Genomic DNA, 20,833 nt, shown 5'->3' on the forward strand with positions numbered 1-20,833 from the left:
CTACATCTATTATCATATGTAAAACTATGTAAACTCAAAGATATACAGGTAAAATATTTTTTTAAATCATCAAAATACATTTGCAAAATCAAAATATTGATCTGTAAAAAATTATATAATGATTATCAACCGTAAATCATTTTGAAACTATTAAACTACCATCAGTGAAAATAACTGAAACATTATAAATGCAAAGTTTTTACAAAAGGTACACTTGACTCTACAATACCTTTCATCGATCATTTGATTTCAGTTCTAAGACAGGAAATCACATGTACAAGTGGTAAGTACATTTCAAAATGCAAAGAAAAAGACACCTGAACCAATTATCTAGTAGCCTATGTGAGAATGAACTGTTTTGTGTATATACTTTGTATCTGACTACCTGTGACCAACACATGTTCAGCCATACACGCTTATGACATGCATAAATATATATCAACAAATAAAAGTAAACAAATAAATAACTGACCAGATTTCATCAAATAGAAACAATATTTCATGTTAACAACTCGTATCAACCTAATGTTCTAAAATACCTAGCATCTTACACAACCAAAGCATTAACCACAATCATACACAGATCTTTGTTCACAGTGACCACATGACCTGAACGCTTGCACCCCAGAAAACATATGTTTATACAGGTAGTGATGATTTATTATCATCATACTTATCTGCAAAAACAACCCAAAACATTATCGCTGATGTCGAGCTATTGATATTCTGTTCTGGTAGAATAAAAACCACATCAAACTATCAGCTTGATATTAATAGTCATGATAAATAGATGCTTTAAATTTCTTTCAAAATTGTAAATAAGACTTTTATATAGCACATTCATAACATCGATTGAGCTGGATGGTAGGGTAGGAAGATATTAAATGACCTCCACACGTTTGACATTGTCAGGAGCCCTATAAATATGATCCATGCTATATCACTCATATTTGACATACAAAAGGGACATAAACTTCATAACGATAACAAAGGGAAATAAACCCTTTCTTGAGAGTAGTCCAAGTTGGTTGCCAGTAAAACAGATGGCTTCTCACATGACAGGTAAGTGTTTGTTAGGGAAATACCATCTGTCCATGTTAAGAACATAACACAGATGTATGATTTACCATCATTCACACATATAGCTGGTCAAGCATGTGGCAAAATTTCACCAGGGTACCTCCATTTTCAAAAACCTTTTATCTGAGTGATTCTGTGTGTGAGTTGACTATCATGCTGTCAGCATCATTCAAGCAGTATCACACCAATAATAGGCTTCAAACATGGTTTCCCATGACTTGGCAATGTAGGCATAGATATGCACAGCTCTGGAACAGTTTGTCAAATGTTATTCCATGACTAGAACAGTTTGCCCAATGTTATTACATGTCTGGAACAGTTTGTCCAATGTTATTACATGTCTGGGACACTTGGTCCAGTGTTATTACACATCTGGGGCACTTTGTCCAATGTTATTACATGTCTGGGGCACTTGGTCCAGTGTTATTACACATCTGGGGCACTTTGTCCAATGTTATTACATGTCTGGGGCACTTGGTCCAGTGTTACTACCCATCTGGGGCACTTTGACCAATGTTATTACACGTGTGGGGCACTTGGTCCAGTGTTATGACATGGCTGGGACAATAGCTCATCCTACAGTGTCGTCACTATTTGGCTGCGATATTGCTAATATGATGTCATGATAGCATGACACACAGTCCAGGATTCACCTTGGCTACAAACTGTGAACCTATTTCCTTAACAACTACTCCACACCTAATTTCACTTTCCAATTTGCTATTGAATTTAAACAACTTCCTGATTTGATACATGTATACATTATCAGGTTATTTTCATTTCAGTACAGATGACACGAATGAATTCTTCAAAATAATGACTTTGATTTCAGCAAGCAGAATTGTTCTATCTGAAGTATGCCATTTTCAGGAATATAAATATCAAACAATCTGAGTATTTTACCAAACCATTCTATATAAGAGGATAAAGAACCACTCCCCCTTGTTATAAAAAAGCCAAGAAATAATTAGCTAACACTAGAAATAGTGACATTGAATAACTTGTCTAAATAAATATTCCACAATCCACTACAGACCAGTATCAAGCCACCTTAAACAGCTATGCGCTCAGCGTTTTAGTTAAGAGTACTACATGAATCTCAAGTTCTAACAATAACTAACACAATCTTGATCACAAGGCATCACAAGGTAGAGTATTAGGTTTTCTTGTCTAAAATGTACAGGTACCATATTGCAGTGATTTCTGGATCATTACCTGGGACTAGTTGTATTGTGTTCCTAAATACACATAAGAATGAAGCACAACCCTTTTTGTTTTCATAGGAACCAAACTTGTACTTTTGGGACATGTCTAATATTACATATGATGTTGATTTCTTTTTGAGAAATGTCTATGGTACCCTTTATACCTTTGGAAATTGGTAAACACACACTGCATGTTTCTCCAGAAGGTTAGAAGTAGGCAATCTTATTATATGGTGAACAGAGGCAGATAAAGCAAGGAGCATCAAACACCTATTGCTTTACAGAGTTACAAAATGCTATAGGTAATCAATTTAACTATCTCTATTCCAACGAGAATGACACTTGACTGGAGATATGAGTAAAAAAGACTTAGAAGATAACATTAGTTGCTTTAGAAATATTCACATCAATCTACTAAAGGTCTTACTTCTTAACAAGTTCGCTGCAGAATAAGATTTCCTTTTCATGTCACAAACAGATACAGCTAATAATAGCCTTTACGATGGGAATTTGTTTCCTTTCTTATTGAAATTTCTAATATGTTTGAAAAATGGATCCAATTACTTTCAACATGTAATTCCAGAAAAATAAATCATAACAACTGAACAAAATATATTTACATGGGGACTTCATACTTGTAAACATTTCAGTAAAATAACAAGACATCATTATGACATCTGACAGTAATGTAGGCAATCTGGGACTGGAGGCAACAAGGAAAGGCACAGAGGATTCTGGGTAAAGTCATGGACGGTTTAAACTTAACTGGACTTCTTTAAGATTAAGTCAAAACAATGTTGATCACCATGCTAGGATAATAATGACACACAGTAAAAATGTGCAAGTGTATACACAGCACATTAATGTGAGGACATGACCAGCATTGGCTCTTTACAACGCACAGTCGATGACACGCATGTACAATGAACGACCTCACAAACATCAGTTACCAAACTTTGTACTGGTAGTGTCCAAACTTGCCTTAAGTAGCTTGTTTAAGATACCAAATTATAGAAAATAAGAGGCTTCCTTAATCACATTGTGGGAACATCTGAATGAAGATCTAATATTTGATTCATGCTAACCTACAGTCGACATGACAGAATTCATATATTCATATATTCAACGTGGGCAATATCAGGGGTTTATCATTAGTGCAAAACGCACAGATAAGATATAGAGAAATGATCACGATACACAACCAGCATGGTTCCATGAAATATTCACCACAAAGACTTGAGATCTGTTAAAACTTCACAACGCTTTAACATCCACAAATTTTAATCTTGACATTATAAATTTAAACAAATTCTACCAGCTGACCAATCATGATAGACTTTCACGTAAAGTGTCAACTGAAGGTAGGGGCACTAACAAAAATTACTTACGAATTGGTCCGGAGGTAGTCAGCGCTTATTGGACTTCTGAATACAGCAACTTACTATTTAAAAGGATAATATCTGTTATACACCAGGAGACAATGTTACCTTGTCCCTCTTATTCCCTGGTTAACTATAGTGCCAATGCTGATATTCCATTTATCAACTTGAAGGAAACCCAAGTTCTATGGATAGTCAACTTCTTTATTGCAATGGGTGCGACGTTTCGGTGTAGGTACTAACACCCATTGCAATAAAGAACTTGACTATCCATAGAACTTGGGTTTCCTTCATCTATCCAACTTCTAAAATACCTCTCAAAGAACATATATCAACTTGTGAGACTTACTCCCCACTGGTCAGTGTGATCATGTGACACATTAATGTGCTGGTGATGTTGCAATATCGTAAAATGTGAAGTGATATAGAACATGGTAGGGTACTACACTAGTACTATGTACTCAGATAATACTGCTTGTCTAGCTCTACATACAGGATCACTACATACACTGGATAAACAAACAAAACAATGGCACCAACACTGGCAACTTTGGCACTTAAAGACTAACATCCGACATCAAAATTGAAACATGCCCATTTCAGGCATAAGACATAACAAGTGCAATTTATCCTTATCAGATTTTGACAATGTGTGTTCATGTCCAATGACTTGTAAAAAAGAAAGTGGAACAAAATATATAATAATAATAATTATTATAATAATAAAGAAAATTACGAAGGACTATGTAGAACTGTTCAGACTAGAATTTTTTATTTCTGATCATGGTCCTTCTAATCATGATGGCAGACTACTGACTTCCTTTCATCACCCATATCATGATGTTTACAGTGTTTGGTTTGATCTCCCTGCCATTGTTGTGCATACATTTTAAATGATACAAACACATTACATAATATTCAAAACTTTTCGAGCTCTCTGTTGGAAGGGCTTTTCAATGACATCAATGGTTGTTGCAGTGCCACGAGTTACACAGAACTACAACACAAGGAACATGATTTGACACTCTGTGACTGGGTCTAGCAATGTGTGACTGGATGTGACTACTACAGAACTGTACAACCATTCCTGAAAAATGCAACAAACATAAACATTGTAATCTCATTGCTTAAACTTGCATTATTTACACAAACATTAATTCATTTGAAAACTCTTTGTTTAAGGAAACTGCAAATATTGGACAACTACAATAGTTTACTGTCTACATATGTCTGATAAATTTGATAAAAGACGGTGTAAAACCTGATAAGAATCTAGCTACAAACATGTATTTAAGTACATCGATTCCAGCATGCTTCGGTGCTGATTGCAGAAAGTGTAGAAAAAGTTTCAGAAATAGACAGCTAGATCTAAGTGTCACAGGAGTTTAAAAGAATGACATGGTTCCAACCACAAGACTGACCCCAACCGAGGGGTAGACACAAATATTACATCAGTGATACTCCATAGTGATAAATCCATACTCATGCTGGTATTGCTACCCTATTAACTCCACTATACAGGAGGAAAAAGTACAGAATTCAATCTGTTTCTGTCAAAGATCTGTCTATAACGTACGTCATGACGACGTGACAGCCTGCTACTACACACATATCTCCTACACATGCAAAGACAAAACGCAAAGCAAGGATGCATTACAGTGGTCAATTTTGATTCTATGAAAAATGAGCTTGTTACACAGATTCACAGAAATTACATAACTGATATTATGACTTCAATTGAGGTCAAAGGTTATGACTAAGAGTTTGAAAACTTCAAATCACAACACAGGAAACCCACTGCATGCTGGGAATATAATACTTAGTAACCATAGTAACAGTCAAGCTGTGTCACATGCAGGAATCTGGCCAGCGGCAGCAGAGCTCTGAGTCCAAGACCCAGGCAAGTCATGGCATCCAGAGTGTTAGCAGTGAAAGTTATCTAAAACACTTGCCCATTGGCCTGCCCGACATCCATAGAGTATACGGGGGTTCCTTCTAACATGTAGAATCGCTGCTTAGACTTAGGAAGAGGAGTTGTTTCCCCTTTTGGTACTCCAATGATGCACGATTTCCTGATCGGAGGGGCACGTCTTGCGGAACGTTTCGTTGGAGTACGCACTCCTCAGCAAATGCAACAATCCTGTCATATTCGATGGGATTTCGAAATCTTTGAAGGCTTCTGATGCCACTCGTGCATGGTGGAGCTTAGGCAGCATCAGGCAATCCAAATGAGTAAGTTCATCGCCACACAAAAAGTTAGTACCTGCGGTCTTCATGAAACTGTCGATTTGGTGAAGCTCCTTAAGAAGAGGTTCCCGAAGTGTGGCTGACATTCTTGATGAAGAAGTTGAACTTGGAGAAAACGTCCAGGCAGACAGTATGGGCCTTTCTGTTTGTGTAGCGCAAATCTGGGTAGGGGAAGTTGTCGTCGATGTACTGGACCATTTCATCTGAATCCATGATCACTTCATCTCCATGTTTGAGGACAGGGAGCTTGTGAGCATAGCTTTTAACATCAGCAGTTGGTCGTGCTGGGTTCACAGTGATGACCTTGAAGGTCAAGGTCCCTTCTTGAGCTTTAAGGTCAAGGATCATGTAGAAACGTTGGCAAAATGGACAGGCACCATAGCTCTGCCCATCCCAGCCTGATTTGACATAGAGTTCCACGTGATTGGATGGAAGGGACACTTTCTTTGCACTCATCTTGTTTCTTCACCTCCTTCTATACCGCTTTTGCTTGTCACTCTCTATTTCTGAAACAAAAGAACATCCCATAAATAGAACATCTGGCACTGCTTGAACAAATAGGACATAATTAGTGTCCTATAACAGTTTAAAGTACAAGTGAGTGGGAGGTGGCGGTCTGAGTGAGAAAACCGAATTATGAGCATATCCCTGCAACATAAGCATATAATGGTCTCCAATGTGCAGTCTGTACAAGATCATCTGAATCTACTATTCTTCAGTACACTTTAGTGTTAGTAGATTGACTTTCCCTAGTAATTAACTTTACCAAACACAATTTCACACCAAACTCAAGCTTCAGAAAAGTTGTTAAAGTCACAGACTAAGTGTGTAACTGACCTCAACGAAAACATGTTCTTTTCTATATATGATTAACAAACTGCATACCTGAAGTTGAAACCAACATATTTTTCCGTCCGTCTCACGAGTCATCTTCCAAGCATGCATTGACTAAAACTTTCACATAACTTGATTTACACACATATGTAAAATAAAAAATGAACACGGAAGACTTTCTGCCATAAGACATACTTATAAATGCAATATGGCTGTAGAAAATTTCACACTGCCAACAAATCTTCCAAATATTTCCCTGTCAGGCTGATGTAACCACTGTGTACTTCCTGGTAGGGTCAGATTCACAGCGGCTTAGGGATGACTAGTCCTGTGGCAACAGTCTACTCTCAACCCTACAGTGGACTGCTAAGCCTGATGGAATGCCTCCATTATCCACTGGCATGCTTCTGCCTATCAACCTATCAGCATATTTACGCCAAGTCTCTCTGTACACTAACAGCTGACCGTCACCACATACAATGTAAAGGGCACGTTCAGCATAATCAGCTTTGGGGTTTTTAAGTTCCTTGCATGCAATTACAGTTTTGAAAAATTACTTTCCGTCCAGCAAACTCACCCAGACAATAGGTACCAGTATTTTGATGATCCATTGAATGTAAATCTAAACATGAATGTTACTTCCTCTTCACTAGTCCTGTATAAGCCATGTTTGTGATGACTAAACAACATGATCCAAATGTTACCTCTGGGATTACACTTTTTTAGTGAATTTAAATTTTAATGCTTTTTGTGGTTGACTGCTATCAGGGATTTGAACCCACACTAACAAAAAAAGGGCGCTTATTTCACAAAGTGAGCGGTCATTGTAACTCCCATACGACAGGCATAGCGCTACGATCACTTTGTGAAACGGTCCCCAGCACACAAAGTCCACAATCTAACCCAGCCAGCCACCGAGGCATCCACAAAAAGGAAGACTGACAACTGGTAGTCTAGCTCATGTACTCATGTATCCCTCTGATAAGGGTAACTTGGCATGGCTCCCACAGCCAAAACGTTTGGTGAAGTGATATAACAACATGAATTGGGAAATCTTAGATTCCAGGGTCCCGCTCCACAAAGCGTTCATAACGCTCCACAAAGCGTTCATAACGTTCCACTCTGTCGTACCTCTAGAGTGAATGAGTGAGTGAGTGAGTTTACTTTTACGTAGCACTCAGCAATATTCCAGCTATACGGCGGCTCGTACCTCTAGAGTTTACCATAGGCTACGAATGCTTTGTGGAGCGGGACGCAGTTTGGTAATTGCTACTGTCATTATATGCAGGTTTAGGGTTGACTACTGGCCCCAGGGCAGGTCCAGATACATCCTTAATTCCATAAAGTTCATCATAATCCATTAGTTCTTCATTGACCCATTGACCCTCTGACCAGGTCTGTTCCTGTTTACATTCATCACTGAGTGTGTTTCAAGCATTAATATGTTTCCAAAAATGACAGACTTACATTCAAAATGCATTCAGTATCATCTTGAAGAATATACTTGGATTAACCAAGAAAATATTTTACTTTCTAGGCTGTGTGGAGCCCACTACAATTTGCTGTGGAAAGTTGCATTCCTTGGACACTTCACGCTTTCCTCCCACAATGTGGCATTAAGCACAGGATCATTACTACTCTTTGCTGTGACCAAAGCCTCATCTCAACATTACCTCGGCATCCTCACAAATGTGTTTTATGCTCACATTAGTTATCATATACTCTGTAAACAGTCCAACATGTACACTGTATCTGTCTACGCCTTCCACTGTAAACCATCCCATATCCAGGTGAAGAGGTTAAGATATGTAATGAGTTAATAATTCCTGCATATACATAGACAGGTGCAGAACAAACTGGATCCAGCATTCGAAATTAATGTCCATAGGCCCCAAGCCGACTGAAAACAGCTCGGACCCACAGCTTTTGTTTTCTGCAGCTCCTTATGGCCGACAGCTTTTTTATCCCCAAAAAGTAAGAGTATTGTTTCCACATTAAAATGTAGGGCCTACACATTCCTATCAGAACCCACAACGTTTAATGGTTCTGGGTCCTTAGGGCCTGCGACATTTCAGGGTTAAAGGCAAACACTGACTGGATCTATGTCTATCAAGCAACATGAAACTTCAATTCCTCTATCATATATGCAATTTACCAACAAAGAGACAATATTTTTCCTAATAGGATGAGTTTTTCACACTATTTTCAGCTGTATCTCAGCATTATGATTATAGGGGACATTAAGAGTGGGATTTGTAAACTACTTAGTACTTGGGGAATCCATTTGAAAGTGACCTCGAAGTAATCAAGTCTTGACCAGACAGTCAAACGGTTGATACTGTAAGCAACGATGAACACAACTGAGGTAAAATGACACACAATAGCCATGCCACTGAGCCTGACCCTCCTATCCATTCAGTCACCTCTTAGGCCAAGCATAGGTTGCCAGGACATTCTAACCAACAATAAGCACAGTCCTGTTACAACAGCCAGGACATTCTAACCAACAATAAGCACATAGTCCTGTTACAACAGCCAGGACATTCTAACCAAGAATAAGCACAGTCCTGTTACAACAGCCAGGACATTCTAACCAACAATAAGCACATAGTCCTGTTACAACAGCCAGGACATTCTAACCAACAATAAGCACATAGTCCTGTTACAACAGCCAGGACATTCTAACCAAGAATAAGCACATAGTCCTGTTACAACAGCCAGGACATTCTAACCAAGAATAAGTACATAGTCCTGTTACAGGTTACAACAGGACTAGGACAAGAAGTGTGTGGGAAGGGTTTCCTTGACATACATATCTTAAAACATCTGAACATAAATTATTCCGTAAACAATGCCACATACTGATATATAACATATGAATCCACAACCCCACCCCTTCATAAATTCTCACATGTCCATATATGACCAGCCTACATCCTGTTAAACAGTCTCTGCAATCTGGCACAAAACATCTGTAAATCCATCACAAGGAAACCCAAGTCTACTAGCAACTATGGACTATCAGTGCTAAGCTTGTTAGAGTGACCAGAATTTGACTTGACTAAGTATGTGGAAATTGGACAAAATAAGGGACCATTCATAATTAATGGATAGGGGGTGTAGTGATGATTTAAAGGGGGTCACCCATTTTGTCCTGGGGAGTTACGGGGGTCAGTAATTTTGTACATACAAAAATTTAAAAATTATGTTTAAAAATTATGAGGGGAGGGGGGTCATTGATTTTGTACATGACATGCAGGGGCCACTTACTTTGTACATAATATGGGGGTGGGTGGGGGGTGGCATTCACATTGTACATCTCTCTCTCTCTCTCTCTGGGCCAATCCATGCACATTTGCCATCACTGAATTCCAGATAGCAAAAATTTCAATTTGATTTCTACAGAATTTCTAACTTGTCCATAGGCAGCTAAAATGCAAAGGTGTACTTGTAAGTCTAACATTCCAGTTGGCATATGGTATTTCTCTCCATGTAACAAAGGACTTCAACACAGTATAATTGAAGGCAAGAAGCCATGCTCCAAAACTGGTTCTTAACATTCCACTGGTAAACATTAAATCCTGGCACAATAGTTCTGACAACAAGCCCCTTGACCTCTGTCCATCTAAAAAACGTGCCTCTGATTTGAATGTGTTAGACAGTCAACACACACTTAGAATGTCACCATGTGCCACACACATGGCACTATTTTGGAGTAATATTGTCCTAAAGTAGCCTCATAATCACCTACTTCCACACAGCAGGTCATATGGTTGTCATGGAAACAAACAAAGCATCTAGAAATGCAGTGTTAGAATGTTCCAAATAAATATTTTGTTCAGCTGAAAAATTTAGCACAAGCAAGATGCAACTTCTACCTCAAGTGGATGTGACATGTGGAAATCAAATGTTAGAGAGGCTCAGAATTGATACCCAATTTGCCTAAGAAATACCATGTAAGACTGTTGCAGGTTATATCTCAGCTGTGTGATATAGCGGTTATGCACTTCACACATGGAAATAATAAAGGGTAGTTGTCTCACTGCTAGTTTATTAAATTAGTGTCGGTTGAGCAAACCAAACAGTAGTATTGACAAGGCTGTTTCAGGTGTGTCTGTCAAGGGATGACGGGAATGTTGCCTACTGAAGGAGAGAGTAAAATCCCCTATGTTCAAAACTGAACATGAAAAGCAAGAGCAAATCATATCGATATTCAACATCCAGGTAGTGATAAGAAATAGGGCTGCAATGAATACACTATGTGGTGAATATGATACGTATCATGAATTTTGGGTAACGAATACGAATGATTATTCACGAATATAATATTGTAGTTAAGTGATTGATGCACTTTATGGAACGTCCATGTTGACAGTTTTGATTTGTCACAGCAATAACCAGTGATCTCATGACAATCAAATTTGGTATGTAATAGTTATAGTCGACAGTACCATGTGCAGTCTTGGCAAACTAACATGACTTGCACTACTTGCTAGTACATGTTCCATTCTTGCATATCTCACTTTGGAAAGGACATAAGGGTTCAAGTAAAACATGCTCCCTTAACAAAATCGTAAATATTCGTTAATATTTGGTTCTGCTGACCACCAATAACGAATTGCATTCATGAAGTGCTACGGTTCGATTCACCGAATATGCGAGTGAATCGTTACAGCCCTAATAAGAAACAGTTACCATTGGAGCACTCCTCTGAATGACCCCATAGTTAATACTCCTGTCATAAAACTGCAGTAAAACTTTGCAATGCAAGTAATAAAAAAATGTTTCTATGTTGCTTGTCATATAAGAGAAGACACATAAAACAGAATTGTGGTTTAAACAGGTAACTACCACTTGTTCATCATTCGACAAAATAATTATTTAATAAACCTCAACATATATAAATTAGGACCTGAGTCACTTAAATATCAATTTGTCAAAACAAGACATATGAAACTGAAATAATAGTATATCTAATGACATATAATTACATCTTGCTAATAGTTTTTTAACAAATTTACTACATCATACATTAATCACGTCAAGGCATTAAAAAATCAAGGATGTCAGACTTCTCAAAAATGTGAAATACCACATCAGGATGGTTTGGGGTTACCTTTCCAAGAACAAATCCACAAACAGAAAAGATGTGATATTCGTGACCAAAAGCTGTCAAAACTCTCAGATATTTATATCAAGCCAATAGTTTTTATTCTTTCAGTATTTTCTAAACATTGCACGTATTCCATATTTACTACACAAATCAGGTGATGCTTGTTATGCCCATCCCAACCACATGTATTAGATACAATCTGGAAGTTTCCCTTGGCTTGTGTCAACAAACACTAAAAGGTTTTCAACCAAACCTTCAAATATCAAATTTGATTGTCCTAAATGTCCGTTAACGTTTATTGTGCTTCCATTTGGATGAGTCATATTCCGGCCCCAGTCGAGATGCTTCGCAGAAGGTGGGTCTGGTGAGATCCTAAGTCATGCATGGATGTTACCTCTGACCCCTCCTGTTGCCTCATGGCCTCACAATACACACTGACGTAGGTGAGATCCTGCGCCATGTGCTGACAGCATGCTGCTATTCTTGTCTGCTTCATGATAGGTCATTCTGATTCAGACAATTCTCACAATACATTTTTCGCAATCTCCACCCAAATCAAAACGTGATTAAACTAAACCATACCAGATTCATCAAGCAGTGCAAACTTACAGGGGTTAACAGGGATGCAACTTGGCACACACCATCAGTCTGAGTCAGTTTTTCTAATGTTTAAGGTATCCAAGGGCAAACAGAATTTCAAGTCCCAATGATTGTAGTTTAACACTATATTGGCGTCACTGGTGGGGTGGGGAAGCCTAGTGGTTAAAGCATTATGTTCTGCCTTATGTCATACCAATGCCAACTTAAATATAATGGAAATTATTTCATAAAAAAACTCACCCATGGGTACAATATGTGAAGCCCATTTCTGATGTTCGTACACATTAGTTTTAAACCGTGATTATAATTGCTGGAATATTGCTAAAAGCGGTGTAAAACCATACTCACTAACTCATTATGACAGTGGTCTGTAAATAATCAAGTCTTGACTAGATATTTCATTAATTCCCAAATATCAGTATTCTTGTCAGTAAATGTGTCTCAGTTTTATCCCTAGGTGTACTACCCATATTACTTTAGTCTCCTGCCATTTGGCTTTATACTTCAGCAAGCAGTGTTCCTAGACATGGATATACAGTTTTATTTATGTGTTTTTTCTTTCTGTACATATGAAAAGCACCATAGTGTCATTCATTTAGGTGCTAACTGATACTTGTATACTGTGAGTCATTATCTGTTTGCAGTGGTCATATCCAACAAGTCCACTACTCTGATGAACTGTTCACAGAAAACGACTAAATTTCGGGAGAAAACAACTGGGCCCCTAGATATTACGGCTGCAACGATTCACTCGCATATTCGGTGAATCGAACCGTAGCCCTTCATGAATTCAATTCGTTATTCGTGGTCACCAGAACCGAATATTAACGAATATTTACGACTTTCTTAAGGGAGCATGTATTACTTGAACCCTTATGTCCTTTCCAAAGTGAGATATGCAAGAATGGAGCATGTACTGGCATTGCAGTAGTGCAAGTCATGTCAGTTTGCAAGACTGCACATGGTACTGTCGATTATAACTACATGTATTACATTCCAAATTTGATTGTCATGAGATCACTGGTTATTGCTGTGACAAATCAAAACTGTCAACATGGGCATTCCATATTGTACATCAATCACTTAACTACAACATTGTATTCGTGAATAATTATTCGTATGCATTACCCAGTATTCATGATATGTATCATATTCGCCACTTAGTGTATTCATTGCAGCCTTACTAGATATCATTCTGTGACTTTACCCACTAGACTATTGCACAAGTCTAGTAAAGTTTTGTTCAGTCTAGTAAGCACAGCTATAAATAGCCAAGTTTGGGCTCTGTGACTAAAAGGTTCTTGGCACAGACAGATACTTTAGTCCATGTGTAACACCCTAGTTGTTGTGTTTAGCCCTGCTTATAAAACACTGCAAGTTGAACAGAACTTCAATAATCACTCCAAATATCTCACTCATTGTACAATGCCCCAGACATACTTACCCTGCCTTGAGGAACACTGAATATACTGAGAAAGCTCTCCTAGGAGTATTTGTGTGCTGTAGCCACCAGCCAAATACACCACGCTAATCTCCTAATGGACCACGACGGGCCATTATCACAGAGCTGTGCTAATCCAGGCTCTCACGGGCTAATTAATACAAGTAATGAGAATTCAGTTGGTGGAAGGAGGAAGTATCTTAATGACTGAGTGTATTTCACCCTTGAGCTGTGTCATCGTGATAAGAAGGACTTATTCACAAGTATCATTTTCTGCCTGCATGTACATGACAACATGTTTCTAAAAGAGATCTATGTTGGTAGTGATATAGAGTAGTATTAGTGTACCTTCTACAATCAATACTAATTATCAACAAGATTTTTGGAATATAATCTGATAATGATCTACAGACATATATATATAAACTATCCCCTTGAATGGAACCCACATGTAAAATTAACACATTATAAGATGCAATCTACATTTCATGGACGCATTCTGTAAGCCGTCGACATGTAAAAGATTATCTATTCACCCAAAGCAATCTGCTTCATGTCAGACATATTTCAGAGAGAAAGAATATGTTATCACAAACTGATTCTTCATAACGTTATTGGTTAGGGCCTTTTAGATAAACACCAGTTGTCTGATAAAATGATCTAAAAACCTTATATGAAAATAAATTAATAGTGATTTCAGGTATTAGTCTAAAAATAACTTTTCAAAACAAATAGTAAAGGCATATCTCTTATGCATTGTGGTATGTAAACATTAAGTGAAAATGTTATGGGCTGGTTCATGCACTTCATCTCAGTTTTTACATGTCACTGATTTTGCTAGCGACAAGTGGCAATGAACATTTTCAGGATATAATTTTTTGGGGGGACATTATTCTATATCATTACTGTGTCAGAACAATATTTGTATGATATATTGGATGACAATAAATGCAGCAATCTGAAAAAGGGTTTTCAAGCTGGTGGTCCCAAAAGATGTGAACTCAATAAAAAAAACACCCAGCTGACCAGCCTCTGTCTCACACAATATGTACACATCTACCTAAATGGTACAAACAAGCAAATCTAAAGTTTTAAACAAATGCTTTGCTTGTAATCATCAAAAATAAATACATGACATCTAGGATTCAGAGAGAATTAATCATGTAACATCAGTCAAAAGTAATGACTCTTTCTGGCCCTCATAATTCATGGACATAGCATCAATACATGAAGTATCTCTTTCCATTCAATATTGTTAAAATGTTGGTAAAATTATCTGAATTTTCTTGTTTACTATTTATCTGCCACATGTTTTCATAACCCTTCCTAATTTTCTCCTAGTCAATAGATTCAACACTAAAGTTCAACTTTGTGTAAGTTAGAGATATCAATAGAATCAGATTGTATCTTAAACACACAGAACATGTCAATGAATACAACTTACCAATGCTATTGGAGTAGGCAGGAACTGCTCAAGGTATTCCTTCTCAACAACAAAAATCTATATCCTCCAACAGAACTGTAGCCAGCCAGTGTTCACCATAAACTACACAGTATCTAGCAATTCAACTGCAATGCCCAGTACAGCCTGGCAGCATATATACATCTTATATATACCAGCTGGCTGTTAGCCAATCAGGACCATCGCCTCCGCCACCTCAGTTGGCCTACGTCAGTCAATGTTGACTTTATCTAGTGGTCTATTGGGAATAGCATATAAAACAACTATTTATGACCTAATCAGGATCTAACATGCGCTTGGTACACACATTCAGTTTGACATTGCAACAATTGTGTGACACCCAAGGACATTTTTATCTTGTAGTGAATGATTGTGGAAGGAAGCTCATAATGCAAGTATCAAACATAAACATTCATGGAACCTGCACATCAATATCAACTGTCAGTTTTATGACATATAAGTTAAATAACATTCTGAATGGCATGTTTTTGTAAATTAAACCTGAAATATTTTATTTCATTTTGAAAAAAAAATTTATTTGTGTTTATTAGTTTCTGGGGAAAAGTGTATTGACAATGAGTTTTTTATATAAAGCTTTTGCTAAAATCAATATGGAATGAACACAAACAAAACTGAACATTATTCTTTCTAAATGTCACACTTTCAGTTGACCAAGACTGGGTTTTCACTGTATGTTTTTAACAGGGGTAAAACTTATTGACAGCAAATAATTGTGGTTTGTGTGTGTATTTCCATTCCGTACTAACAGAATTTTGCTTCTGAACTTATCACTGTTGTTTGTGTGACAGAAAGGTTTTTAAACGTAAAACTGTAGGAGTAACTAAGCTTAAAATAGCCCTGGTTCAAACAAAGTTTGCTGTTATTTACATAGAGCTACCTCTTAATTGAAGGTAAAAGTCCTCAAACATGTCTAGAGGTTTTAAGATTTCTTGAGACTGAATTAGTGACCAAAGCTCCTTTGTACATAAACCAGTACAGACATTGGAACAAACTTGCCTGTATTGGCTTGCCTGATGTGGTAAATTTATTCCAATATCACAGTGAGTGTAAAGATTCATAAAGAGTCTGGTGCATTTTGTGCCATCTTATCGAGAGAGAGAGAGACTGTATTGACACAAAACATACATAAAAACTTGACATAATATGGAATGGTTATTTCAAATGCCTCCAATTTATTAATATTCCTTCTTTTCACAGCTACTTCGAAGGAGTCATCATCACATGCATCACATAAAATCTTACAAGAATGTACTATACAATGTATCATTTAAGTAAGTAATTTATGCTCAGAGTAAAATATTCTGCACAACAAATTAACATATGCAAAAATTCCAAATTTGTATTACTATATTTTTATTGAAATGACTTTGAAATGGTCACATGTATTTCACTGAAAAGCTGGACACATAAACATAAAGACTTAAAGGTCACATAAACCCTAGGGGGTACAAATACATAAATCACTAACTGGCATCGTTATAAATGAAACCCCGTCATTAAAACTACTCATTTCGACCTTTAATTGACTTAAATCGACCTTTTTGACAACAGTGCACAATTCTCACCCGCGAACGAAATTTCAACCAATCAGAGCGGCTCGCCTCTGTGACGTCATATGAGGAATAGCTTTGAGGGCCGATGCAGAATTCATCTACATTTTAGGGGTTAAATTATCTTGTTTACAGGCTTGTATAAACCTGAAATCGTGACAATTGTTGTGGAAAATGAAAGCTATATGTTCTCACAATCTACTGTCATTTAATTTTGTCTCCTGCTTTGCCTAGTTTCGAGTTACAACTTGTTTTCATAGACGATTCTGTCAAAATCGATTGGGTGTCGTTAGGCCCTATTTGTATAATGACTGATCCAAATTGATCCCATTTCTGTGTTTTTTACCTCGACATTTAATCATGTCATGTAAAAATCTGTTTGTATTCTCAAAACAGTGTCGGCCCATAAGTTTTCACATGCAATACAGCAATTAATACTCCCTTGTTGTAACCAGTGTTAGGTGGTATAAACCTACACATGTTATTTGTCATCATTCACTTGATGGTCAGTTAATGAATTTATAACAGGTATAATTAGTGGTAACACACTTAGATTACCCGACAAAGGTTCCCATTTGGCATTTCTTGTGTCTGGAGTAAATATTCAACATTATAAACATCGATCAAAGGATTAACCGATAACACACTGATTGATTAATTACTTTTATCTTACACAGCGGAATTGTCAAAGGTAGTGTTTATGTATGTAGATTTACTAACCTATACTGAATACACTCTGTCGTGTCGGTGTCTGCGAAAACAAACGTCCTTCTTTCAAAGGATTAACCGGCAATACATTGATTGATTACCCATTATTGGCTAACTAAATTACTGTTTTTAAAGAAAGGCAGACATTATGCAATTAGTTGCCAGGTGTGCTATCTTGGGTGACCAATGAGACTATACACCAATACCTGAAAAGATTTATCACTTTTTGGTATATTAAACTGTTAAAAGACACATCATTTGGAACAGTTTTGTGGATATTGATGGATACATTCCTCGAACAAGGTAATGGCCTGATATTGTTCCTATAACTTTAATCTGTTTTAATTTTAATATTTGCATTTTGTTTTTATTCATTTGTCGTAGCATTCAACAGAATCATTGTTTTCAGCCCGTGAAGTGTAATGAGACAGACAACATGCACTAGGGTGTGTGTGCGAAATATGATTCACATTGGCAAACTATAAAATGTCTAGATATTACAGTTCTGTTATAAATTCACTATAAGTATCAGCAGATCGTCTGCTTTTATTTAGTTTCAAAATGCATACAAGTATGATAATAAACTAATTAGGATTATAAGACCAAATATAAAGACGCACATTGACTAGTATCTACATACTGGTGAGTGGACATTAACCATGGGAATGTAGCAAGAAATTTATCGCAAGCAGTATTGTGACTTCGACCCCACCTGCGGCCTCGTGGAAGAAATCGTTATGTTATAAGTTGTGTCATGCAAAATCCGTTTGGTTATGATTCCAATACATATTTAACTACTGAGTAGAAAGTAGTCTTGATTTTCTTACTTGATGAAAACAAACTATAATCTCATTAATTCTAACAGATTTTTTTATTTTTAAAATGGCGGCCCTGTCGGGAACATCCGCCAGTCTGAGGATAAATGGTATTTAGGTTTGTTTTCACCGAAGTTACAAAATCAAAACTACTTTCTACTGGTAGTAAAATATGTATTTTATTGATGGCCAATAGGATTTTGCATGACATAGCGTGATAACATAACAATTTTCTCGTGGCAGCGAGGTGGGTGTCAATATAATACTACTTACAATATTATTGTTACTTCGACCACAACCTCACTTCCGAGGAAGAAATCGTTATGTTACAAGTTGTGTCATAGAAAATCTTTATGGTCATCAATCATATGCATATTTTACTACAACTAGTAAGTAGTTTTGATTCTTTAACTTCGTGAAGCGATCTGAACACAAGTAAGATATTGTTTCAGGCTTTCCACAACGCCGCTTCACACACTCACAAACATAACCCATTTAGCACGAACTGCGGGTCCTGTGGAAATATGTGCATGGGTACACCATCGCCCGACCCTAGGAGCAATTGGCGACAAAGCAGCGATTCGGCATGTCGCCGTTGATGTCGAGAAATCATCAAAATGATGAGCGTGCTACACATTTTCTATACAACTAACTGAAAATCGTTCCTCATATGGCGTCACTGCAGTGCTCTGGCGACAGAGTTACGTAACCTGTCTGTGGTTTCGTTGGCGTTAGAGAGGGAAGCAGGCGACTTTTGGGCCACTTTTAATCGCTCGGTATTAATTAACCACAAGTTTTTAAAGAATAAATTTGGTGTTCCGCATAAGACTAACCACAAATCTTTCATATGTAATGGTTAAAAGAGTAACAAAAAACAAAGTTTATTGGTTCTTTAAGAGGCAATTAGAAGCTGAACCTGCTGTGTTTTAATATTTGATGTAGCCCCACTGTACAGATGATTTATTAAACTTACTGAATTTGGAACTAAGCATTCTTCAAGGTAATGGTAGGATAAGGATATAATTTCCATTACATTAGATTGTGCTGAGGACAAGCAAAAACTAATTATGGTAACCCTGATTGACTAGTAGCATTTGATGGTTTTAATCTGAATAAGTTTCAAAGCTACTTGTTTAAGCAGGACTAGCTAGGGGCTAGCTACAAACGTAAGAACTAATAAAATAAAGTTTGCACTTGTCCTATACACCTCTTTAAAAATGAGTTTCCATGGCTGTATGTGTCTTCCTTCCAATTTTGCTTGCCAATATAAGCATGTTAGGCCAGTACACAATTTATGCCTACAATTTTTCTTTTCATACTCACTGACTTTCAGTCTGGTAAAAATATGACTTGGCAGCTATTGGAATCACATTCTCTTTATTGCACTGTTATCACCACAAGCAGTCTTTCACTGGTAACAGCATTCCTAACCCAAACCCGCATAGATGGTAAGTATCAGATAAAACATGATAAATCTGATTCTGTGGCCTAGATGTGGCCCTCTGACATACTAGCGAGAAGTGTTGCCCTCTTACACTGACAGATTGTATCCTGATATAGTGGACTTACAAGCAGCTGTTCCCTCTTGACTTCCACTAATCCCAGATTATACAGCTTCATTGACCCCATGTGCACAAATAGATTTTTGCTTGCACCATGAATATTAATCATAAACCACTGACACAGACATTCTACATATGTCAAAGTGATATTTCAAATATCTGCCAAAGTTTACGCTAAGGTCACAAGTGCGATGCACAGTAATTAATAGTTACTCAAGATGTTACTATTGAACTCTAAGACACAGTTAATAAAACATTGAACATGGCAAACCTGCTAGTTTCATGACAACGAAATACAAGTCATGAAGCATTATCTCAGAAAAAAGGTTTGAAACTTTATTCAAATATAATAGTATATCATATAAATTCATCATTTGTAAAAGAAAAAGACAATATTTTGAAGGATCATATTTCTAAATGAGGGTTGTTTGGTTGGCTAAAAAGTGACAGTAATATTTTTCATACCACACACTGAAATACAATCATGATGTACTAATCCTTATATACTGTCAAATGTATCAAGCAATAAAGGTGTTGCTAAAACCGATGGGTGACAATGTGGATAATAGTATAACAAGTTAGTCTACAAGCCAGAACTTGGTTCTTAGTTCTGTACAATGTAGGGCCATCAAAAAGGACTATTATCATTATAGGTTAACTACCTAGGTAGACTAAATATAATTTACAAGGCTTGGGCTTCCAACTGGTTCCTAATGCCACCGACTGATACTAAGGGCACTGACAGTGACACATTCATAAGTTCGCTATCCCACATCTATTTCTGATCGAGCATCCAACTGATTTGGGGTCCTTGTG

At 37.1% G+C, this 20,833-nt stretch overlaps 1 protein-coding gene across 1 annotated transcript; it reads right to left on the reverse strand.

Annotated features, from left to right (window-relative positions):
* Positions 1-1,596: 1,596 nt before the first annotated feature.
* On the reverse strand, positions 1,597-6,957 carry LOC124267800 (chloride intracellular channel protein 1-like). The gene is given in 5 exon segments (XM_046702788.1): positions 1,597-4,751; positions 5,617-5,711; positions 5,713-5,988; positions 5,990-6,417; positions 6,797-6,957. Coding segments are annotated over 4 exon segments (771 nt in total). The 5' UTR covers positions 6,368-6,417; positions 6,797-6,957; the 3' UTR covers positions 1,597-4,729.
* Positions 6,958-20,833: the final 13,876 nt, after the last annotated feature.

The sequence above is a fragment of the Haliotis rubra genome, unplaced genomic scaffold, assembly GCF_003918875.1.
Source record: "Haliotis rubra isolate DU_JTF1 unplaced genomic scaffold, ASM391887v1 Scf134, whole genome shotgun sequence".
NCBI classification, from domain to species: domain Eukaryota; kingdom Metazoa; phylum Mollusca; class Gastropoda; order Lepetellida; family Haliotidae; genus Haliotis; species Haliotis rubra.